This window comes from Lactuca saligna, chromosome 9 (assembly GCF_052625555.1).
Source record: "Lactuca saligna cultivar CGN05327 chromosome 9, ASM5262555v1, whole genome shotgun sequence".
NCBI classification, from domain to species: Eukaryota; Viridiplantae; Streptophyta; class Magnoliopsida; order Asterales; family Asteraceae; genus Lactuca; species Lactuca saligna.
Genome location: NC_136425.1, coordinates 26,595,089 through 26,604,359, shown reverse-complemented (window position 1 = coordinate 26,604,359; position 9,271 = coordinate 26,595,089). Strand labels below are relative to the sequence as shown.

General features: G+C 40.9%; 1 protein-coding gene across 9 annotated transcripts; it reads left to right on the top strand.

Moving 5' to 3' along the window:
- The first annotated feature begins 6,602 nt into the window (after positions 1-6,602).
- Positions 6,603-8,879, top strand: LOC145017454 (synaptotagmin-5-like). Of its 9 annotated transcripts, none has more exons than XM_078975487.1 (9): positions 6,607-7,148; positions 7,249-7,317; positions 7,392-7,441; positions 7,747-7,797; positions 7,882-8,016; positions 8,101-8,222; positions 8,341-8,371; positions 8,487-8,641; positions 8,717-8,879. In XM_078975487.1, the coding sequence occupies exons 5-8, from the start codon at positions 7,896-7,898 to the stop codon at positions 8,537-8,539; spliced, it is 327 nt and encodes a 108-aa protein (XP_078831613.1). In that variant the 5' UTR covers positions 6,607-7,148; positions 7,249-7,317; positions 7,392-7,441; positions 7,747-7,797; positions 7,882-7,895; the 3' UTR covers positions 8,540-8,641; positions 8,717-8,879. The 9 variants fall into 9 exon arrangements, 7 of the variants coding, with proteins under 7 accessions (XP_078831609.1, XP_078831614.1, XP_078831611.1 ...); XM_078975486.1 differs by having other exon boundaries at positions 6,609-7,148; positions 7,878-8,016; XM_078975483.1 differs by lacking the exon at positions 7,392-7,441 and having other exon boundaries at positions 6,604-7,148; positions 7,252-7,317; positions 7,878-8,016.
- The last annotated feature ends 392 nt before the right edge of the window (positions 8,880-9,271 follow it).

Genomic DNA, 9,271 nt, shown 5'->3' with positions numbered 1-9,271 from the left:
TGGGAAGTGTGGGAGGGGTCACACTGGAGTTTGTCGGTCTAGTGGTGCATGCCGCAAGTGCGGAAAGGAGGGGCACTATGCGAGGGATTGTCGGCAGCCAGCGTCGATTCGGGATTTGAGGATTTGTTATCATTGTCATCAGGTTGGGCACTTGAGGGTCAACTGACCACAACTTGTTGCAGGACCGGTGCACGCTCCAGCACCGGCCATGTTGAGGATCACAGGTGGAGGTCAGGGTGGAGCGGAGCCCCCAAGGGCTCAGGGTCGTGCTTTTCAGCTTGCAGCAGAGGAGGTCAGAGCAGTTCCAGATGCAGCTGCGGGTATGTTTATTTCTTGTTGTCTCGTTTATTTATGATTATTGTGGAGTATCGTTTATCTGCTAGTCTCGTTGCATGGTTTTCTGTGTGGTATTCTTTGATTTTGAGGGTTATGGCATGGTTATGGGCTTAGTGTTAGAAATTTCATTGGTTATCTTTCATGAGGGTTGTTCGTGGGAATTGGGTGTTGGTCTGGATATCGGGTAACATTTGCAGTCTGAGGAGTGGTTAGCTGAGGTTCGAGTTCTTTCGTGTCGGGATCATCAATATTGTTATGTGATTGGTGAAGGTTGTTCGTGCAAGTGGGAAACGGTTCGCGTGTAAGAGTATGTGTCATGAATGGTTGTTGAGGGAGGTCGGTGATGGCGACCGGTGGTTGATAGTCAGTGCTCTAAGTGGGGGAGAATTGGAGAATTCTCCGGAGGATTGACGAGTATGAAAGGTTGTTTAGCTGAATGGGATTCAGTAGTGTCTCGGTCAGCCAAAGGCATTGGCTGGTATGAGTAAATGGCAGGCGTGCAGGGCGGGATACAGACCAAGAGCGATTGATTAAGGGAGGCCTAGGATCGGGCCGGGATCGAGTATATATGTTGGAGATAGAGTTCGGGACCCTTAGAGGGCTAGAACAGTATGCATGGGAGGATTTCCCGGAGAGATAACTCGGAGTGATGAATTCTAGTTGAGCGTTCCGGATAGACTGAAGGCCAGTAGGCGTACCAGTCAGGCCGAAGGCTCGGAGGACGGTCCAGCCAGACTGAAGGCCCTGGAGGGCGGTCCAGATTAGCTGAAGGTTTTGAGAGTGGCCCAGATTGGCTGAAGGCCTGGTAAGGCGGACCAGTCATGCTGAAGACTCTGCAGGTATTATTGGATCGGTTCGAGGAAATGAGTTGAGCATGTTGTGATATGTTAGCGTTGTAAGGTCTGGCCCCAGATATTGATCGCGATTAGTGGAGGTAGTGCATGGACCTGAAAGTCTTTGCGAAGTGGATTCAGAGTATGTATGGTGCATGGGATGGCGGTTATGCCATAAGGAAATGGTGTAGTATTGGGTGAGCTCAGTGGCACTTGTCATGGTGACAAGGCTGCCAAGTGGATCTCCTTGGTAAGGAAAAAGAAAAGGAATGTAGCTCCAAGGGGGAGTGTAAGTCATGGAAGTGAAATCAGTAGTGCGAAGTTATGACTAAGGTGTCAATTATGGTTATTGCGCAGTGCGTGCGACAATGATATGGAATCACGTCCGGTTTGGATGTCTGCCGAGGTCATGGAAGGAAATTCTGAGAGTGTAAAGTCAAGAGGCTCGTAAGGGATGCAAGGATGGAGTTTTGGATTCCCAACTTGATTTCAGTGAAGGAATTGTGTATGTAGTAGTGGTTCATCCTGAGGGATGTTTTGAGGGTCGTCAGTGTGATGGGTTTTCCTAACCCAAGGGTGCTAGAGCTAGTTCAGCATGTGCAGGTAATTGCAAAAGGAGAACTCGTGGAAGTTTCTCTGAAGAATGTGTCTTTCTGTCAACATGGAATGGATAGAGTTGGACTCGGATCGGGAATCCGGTGGAATATAGCTATTTATAGCTCATATGGGACGAGTGATGGTTGTGATTTGGAGCAGTGTTGCATCATGGGTGGTACTCAGTTGTTAGGTGTAGTTATCAGAGGGTGAAGCCGGTGGCAAGCTTGTGACGGTGGTCAGGACACCGCGAGAAAGGAGAAAGTGAGTTTTTGGTTTCCATGGTTGTGCTTTGGGGAAACTGGCTGGGTTAATGCCTGGAGTTGTAATGCGAGAGAATTTCTAGAATTAAGTTGCCGCAGGCTTCGAGGACGAAGCCTAATTTAAGTGAGGGAGAATTGTAACATCCCGGAATATCAAAAGTAGAGTTGAAGGGCTAAAAGTGAAATTGTATAAGGGCAACTCGGCGAGTCCATGGGTGGACTCGGCGAGTAGGGTCGCGACTTTGATCGCGTGTTAAGTGGCCTACTCGGCGAGTCCAAAGATGGACTCGGCGAGTAGGTGCTGAGTGGAGAAAACCTTAAATCTGGAGGATGAGCCCTATTTAAAGGACATTATACCCTCTCTCCAGCCTCCTTGATCTCCCTTGAAGTCCAGAAACCCTAGATACGTGATTGTGGAGGATTGGAGTGCATTTGGAGCTTGGGGAAGTGCTTGTTGAAGAAATCTTGAAGGAGAAGGGACTTGGATCAAAGGGCTTTGCAAGGATTCGGATTAATCTTCTCTTGGAGCTTCCTTTTGAGATATTATTTCATTGTTTGAGCTGCTATTATCTAGATTCATCATTTTTGGAGGTGTTAGAGATCATATCTTTTGATGTATTGAAGTTTAGAGGCTAGATCTGAGGTTGCTACCTCAGATCTGGATTGGAGAAGGGGTTTGAATGCATAAAGGTCCCTGTCTTTGAGAGATTGATGGAGCTATCTTGTCCCAAACCCAAACCCTAGAGTGAAAATGACTAGATCTTCTTGGATTCACGTAAAGATTGCCACTTTACGTGATGGATGGCCTTAGAAGAAGTAGATCTATGGTTTGGATCATCTGCATGGCTTGGAAAGCCTATATATGGATTCAGACCCGATGGTACTTGGCGAGTCACATGGGTGGACTCGGCGAGTTGCTTGAAGAAAGACTGGAACTCGGCGAGTTGGAAGAAAAACTCGGCGAGTTGGATGAAGATGGCTTGGAACTCGACGAGTTGGAAGAACAACCCGGCGAGTAGGCTGAAGATAGTTGTAGACTCGGCGAGTCTGTTCTTGGACTCGGCGATTCTGGTCATAGGGTCCAAGTTTCTTTTGAGAAGGCTGTAACTCGGTGAGTCAAGGGATGACTCGGCGAGTTAAGTCGCGAATTGAAGGAGGTTCTGTGTATGGGGACTCGGCGAGTCATCGGGTTGACTCGGCGAGTAGAGTCAGTCAGGGGTAGACTTTGACTTTGACTTTGACCAAGAGTTGACCAGTTGACTTCCAGGGGCATTTTGGTAATTGTTGGCTTTTGTGTTGGTGTTAGCCAGTGGTGGAGTTCGGGTCGGAGATTTCAGCAGTGTGATCTTATCCTTTCAGTCAGTAGTTGCGAGGTGAGTTATCCTCATTGTATCAACAGGATCTAAGGCACCAAGGCCGGCCCTTTATCGGATTGAGATCCGGGTATCTATTGTTATGTTATTGCTTTGATATGTTTGCATCCGGGTAATTAGGATGGTATTCGTTAGAGGCCTGGTTAAGGTCGGTATCCTGGTATATAGGATGATGCTATGCTAGTGACTGGTTAGGTCGGTATCCTGTTAGAGTATGTTGTGTTATGTAATCTGCTAGATCGGTTTTACTAAATATGAATTGTTATGTGATTGTATGTTTATGTGCACATGGTTGTATGGACTAGAGTTGGGTTGAGGCGGGTCCTGGTTCGTGCTGTAGGCCAAGATACCCAGGGCGAACCGGTTGTTCCGAAGACCCAGCGAGCGGTTCGGATAGGCTGTAGGCCCCACGAGGGCAGACCAGACGTACCGAGGCTCGGAGAGTGGACCAGGCCGACTGAATGCTCGATGCGGGCGGACCACTCATACTGTAGACTCAGAGAGTGGACCAGGTGGGTTGAAGGCCCGGTGCGGGCGGACCAACCACACTGCAGACTCGAGGGACATGACTGGACTAGGAGGGTGGACTGAAGGCCCGACACGGCGGACCAGTCTCACAGTAGACCCGATATGCATGGCTGTTCTGTGATTCGTTATGATATAACATGTTATGTGTATGGTATATGTGGTTGGTATTTTGGGGGTATCTCACTAAGCTTTCGGGCTTACAGTTGTGGTTTAATGTTTTTCAGGTTCTTCAGGAGACTGTGGCAAGGCAAAGGCGTGATCGTACCGCTCCTCGTGTTTATGTTTTATGAAATGGACTTGGGAATACTCTGATAGTAAATGTATTGAAAACCTTTATGTAATAACTTAATGAATTGGGATGTTTTTGAAAAGTTTAAATTTAATTGATATTTTGGTCGTTACATTGAAAAACAGCATCAAAACAAAGAATAAAAAGAAAACTATCCAAAAACAAAAGAGAAAAGTCAATTATAACCACATGGGATTAAGTCATGAGGAAATCCCAATATTTCCTCTTTCAATTAAGATATTTGTTCTTTCGTCTTATCCAGAAAAGTAAAAGGTAGCATATTGGGAAATATTTTCAAGAATACCTTAAGCTTGCTAGCATCACAGATTGAAGCTAACATGGCAAGATGAGCACTAACATGAGCTGTGTTTGCTGCATTTTCATACAAGCCTTTGAAGACCTATAACATGGTTGGGTGTAATGTTAAAAACTATTTATTAAGAAAGATGAACATCAAAAAATAAAATACAAATAGAATATTAAAATACATTCTGAGCAACAGCCAATGTCACAGCTGATGTGATAGCTCCAAGCCAATTTGATTCCTTTGTTGTTAAGACAAATAATATAGAAAGATTGTGAAAAGACCATGTAAATGTATGAATAGATGCTATTTTTATAAGAAGATTGAAAAAGGAACAAAGGGTACTTGTCTTCTAGATTGTCGAGGATATAAGTCATTTGGATCTGGTGGTTCTGGTAAACATGCAACTAGTCCCACTTCAATACAGTCAGAATAAGCAAATTTGTATGCACTTCTAACGTATTCATCAACATCCAAACCGTTTCCTATAATGATTTGAGCACACAATTAAGAATAAGAAAACATGATTTGTATACCGTTGTGGGGCAGTTGAACTAGCTATAACATAAACTGCATATAGTTCATATGCACATAGGAGTGCAACAGCTAGAAGAAGAAGAACAACAACAGTTGCTCACTACTAGAAAAAATACTTTCCTTGACAGGCGAATTACGACGTACAAATCTTTTATAACAGATATAAAAATGTTTGTCATTAAAGTCTGTCATATTTCGTAAAATATAAATGATCTATGACATACAAAACTGTCTGTCATACATTTATGTCGTATGTTAATTTGTTAATTTTTAAATAAAAAAGAAATAAGGAGCATTTTCATGTATGAATTGATTTCTTTTTGAGTAAATTACATGAATGGTCCCTATGATTTGGGGTAATTTGCGCGTTTGGTCCCTAACTTATTTTTTTAACTCGGAAGGTCCCTACTGATTGTTTTTATTACGTGTCTGGTCCCTATTGTTTGTTTTTGTTACGCGCTTGGTCCCTATCATACCTAAAAAGACTATTATTTAAATAGGAAAAAATAATGCGGTACGTAAGGTAAGGTGAGAAGGGTGAGATTAGGGGTGTGTTTATTTAAATAAATTAAAAAATAAAGGGAAAAATAGACTTTTTATGTAAGACAGGGACCAAACGCGTAACAAAAACAAACAGTAGGGACCTTCCGAGTTAAAAAAATAAGTTAGGGACCAAACGTGCAAATTACCCTAAACCATAGGGACCATTCATGTAATTTACTCTTTCTTTTTTATGAGTTATAGGATATGGAAAAAACATTATATATATATATATATACAGGGGCGGACGCAGGATTTCATAGTATGGGTTGCACGGGAAGATTAGGGGTTACACGATAGTAGAAAAAATAAAAATTTTAAAAAAATTTCGAAAATTTTTCCACTACGGCCGGAAAATTTAGGGGTTGCCGGTGCCACCCCGGAACCCCCCTAAATCCGCCCCTGTATATATATATATATATATATATATATATATATATATATATATATATATATATATATATATATATATATATATATTACTTTAATTCCTAACATAGTTAAGAACACTTTACTTCTTTTGTTTAATATTTTGACAAATTACTTTGCTTCCTTCTATAATTTGTCCATGTTTTTCGGTTTTTGATATTTTGATCACCTTATTTTGCTTGGTTGCTATAATTTATCATATTTTATTGTCTTTCATATTTTGACCAAATTACTTTGCTCCTTTGCCATAATCTGTCCTTGTTTTTTAGTTGTTGATATTTTGATCACCTTATTTTGCTCCGTTGCTATAATTTATCCATGTTTTATATTGTTTGCATTATTTTCACTTTTGGTTCAACCGGCACATATGACTCACTTCCTTATTTTTCCTATGTTCGCCACATTACTCGGCTCTCTCTCTGATCGATACTCATTTTGTATAACTGGATCAAGTGAGGGTGTATTTTGCTCATTTTATAAATGCAAAATGAATTTAGGGCTTTTATAAAAGGAAATATCATGGAGGGACTGTATTTGCTGAAAAGAATAAACTAAGGAAAATTTAGGGCTTTTAATTGTCCATGACTTCAACGATCGGGAAAGAAAAGGGGCATACAATTACAAACGGATGAGCTTACGAACGATCATAGTGACTGGGAAAACGCGAAGGAAACACGAAAAATGGGAGGGGTTCGATGGTTCTTCAACAATCGGTAGCCTGGGCGTCGTCAGAGGCCGTCGTCGGCGTCTTGCTCGACCGGGGAAGAGAGGAGAGCGAAGGCTCACAGCGGCTAATCCGGAAGCCCTAACCAACCGCGAAGAGGGAGAAGAGACGAAGGCAATGATGCCTTCTCTTTCTCGTCTGACGATTTCAGACCCATCGCACTCGAGTGGCGAGCTCTGGTGGTCGACTAGACCGAAGAAGGACGTGAGAAGCAAGGGCAAAGGAGGTCTCGGTCCTTGGGCTGGTCGCGAAGATGAAGAGGCATTTGGTCGACGGGAAGGAGGACATTTGGCCTGCTGGAGGAAGGCAAGCGGAAACAGAAGCTCCAATGGGGGGTTTTGGCAGTGGTGCACGATAAAAGAAGAAGAACTAAGTTGCGGTGGTTCACGAAGAGACAGGTAATTGTATGGGGATGCTTCTGTAGCTCCTTCATTCATTCATTTTTTTTAATTTTGATGGAAATTGATGGGGTTTTGGATTGACTTTATTGTTTAACAGTAGTGGATATAACCAAAGTGGGTGTTTGGGTTCCTTGAAATCGACTGGAAGAAGATGAAGAATACATATGTATGTGTTTGATGTTTGGTTTTAGTTTGACAAGGAAGGAATAAAAAATGTGATGTTGTTGTTTCTATTTTCAGGTATACCCTATAACAAGAACAAAGTGTTCTTGTGTTCTTGGCTGAAATCGGTGAGAAAGAAAGAATTTTGGATGTTTAGGTTTATTGTTTGGGTTTTGGTATTTGACAGGGAAGATGAAGAACGAAATGATGGATGCAAGCTGTTTTGTTCGATTCTTACAGTTTTAGTATTTCTTTTGTGTGTGGCTTAGTATAAACTGAAATTAGAAGCAACATGCGGTTAAAGTGATTTATTACACTTTAAATAAACTAACGTGATTTTTTTCTTACAGTTTTAGTATTTCTTGCTTAAGTACTTTCTCTCCACTTTCTTTTTATCTTCTTCAGGGACTGATTATTTTGCTTAATCTTTCAGTTGACCTGGCTTAATGCTCATCTTACAAAGATCTGGCCCTATGTTGATGAGGTCAGTTTTAAATTTTAAAACCCTCTATTCATCATCATTATGTTAATATGCTTATCATGTGTTTTTGGATTGTCTTGTAGGCAGCATCTGAGCTTATAATGGCTAATTTGGAGCCAACTATTGAACAATACAGACCAATGGTGTTGTCCTTTTTGTCATTTTCCAAGTTTACCCTCGGCACGATGGCCCCTAAGTATACTGTGGCTAGGCTAATTGATAGTATTACCATTTGCATTTACCCTTTCATAGTAAGAAGATTCCACATAACTTGATTCTTAATTATCATTTGATTATATTGTTTAGGAGTTTCAACTGTTGAAGATGGAGGTGAAGGAATAACCATGCAGTTGGAAATGAATTGGGATGGAAACCCTAGTATAATACTTGATATCAAGACTAGACTAGGAGTTGGATTGCTTGTGCAGGTAATTCAATTTTCCTAGCTGTCAAGGGTTATTATTGGAATTTGGAAAATAATTGGCTTCAACTTTGTTTACTATTAACAAACCATATTCTTTAATCTTAGTCTCTTTTGTTGTTCAGGTGAAGAATATTGCATTCACCGGGGTTTTAGGTTGATATTTAAGCAAATAATAAGATGATCACGATCATAAATTTTTTGATTATTGATGGTTAAAATAAACCATATTTGGAGTAATACCTGAAACTCATAACTTTTCCATGTGCAGTAGAATTGCTGCTCTTTGTTTTGCAAACAAAGGGCGTAAACTTTATGATATAAGTACGGATGGAACAACATGCAAATTGAACTCTGAAACTGGTGAACTATTAAAAGAAATGAAAATCTTAAAGAAACTTATCTCTTCATCTGTATATTTTTCTGGTGAGTCTTCCCAACACATGGTCGTTAAATTGTCTTAACCTTTTTCTTCTAACGGTTGTTTTCTTGTAATGATAGATGATAAATATTAGTTGCATCAAATACCAAGATCATAGTTCTCACCTTAGATGATGGAGAAGAACTACTTAAGTGTTCCATAGATGTTGTCTGTTCCTACCATTTGTATGCACATTTTTAAAGTGATTACTGTAATTCCGATGATTTTCTTTTTGGACTTTTATCAGCGTCCTGTGAAGCATATGCATATGTTGGATGATACAAACACCATAATTACATATGTATTTGGTGATAAGAATATGCACATGTGGAAAAATGGATCAAGTCAACAACTAGGCCTAGCAATCGTGTCGTGTTAGGGTTGACATGTTGCAGGTTGGCGGGTTAAAATATGCCAACCCAAACACGACCCATTTAAATATACAGGTCACGGGTTGACGGGTTTAGAACATAAACCCATATATAACCTACCAACCCATTTGTTTACACGAGTTCACAGGTTGGAACGTTCGTGGGTTAGATTTGGGTTTGTAGGTCAGATTTTATAAATAAAATTGACAATTAAACATGAATAAATTATTGGTGGTTGTTGAAATCAAATCTGAATTTTAGACA

What these genes read in the sequence shown, in the direction of transcription:
- LOC145017454 (XM_078975483.1), top strand. An exon ending in TGTGGCTAGGCTAATTGATA is followed by an intron (nt 8,017 to 8,100) that starts GTATTACCATTT and finishes TATATTGTTTAG; the next exon opens with GAGTTTCAACTGTTGAAGAT. An exon ending in GAGTTGGATTGCTTGTGCAG is followed by an intron (nt 8,223 to 8,340) that starts GTAATTCAATTT and finishes TTTGTTGTTCAG; the next exon opens with GTGAAGAATATTGCATTCAC.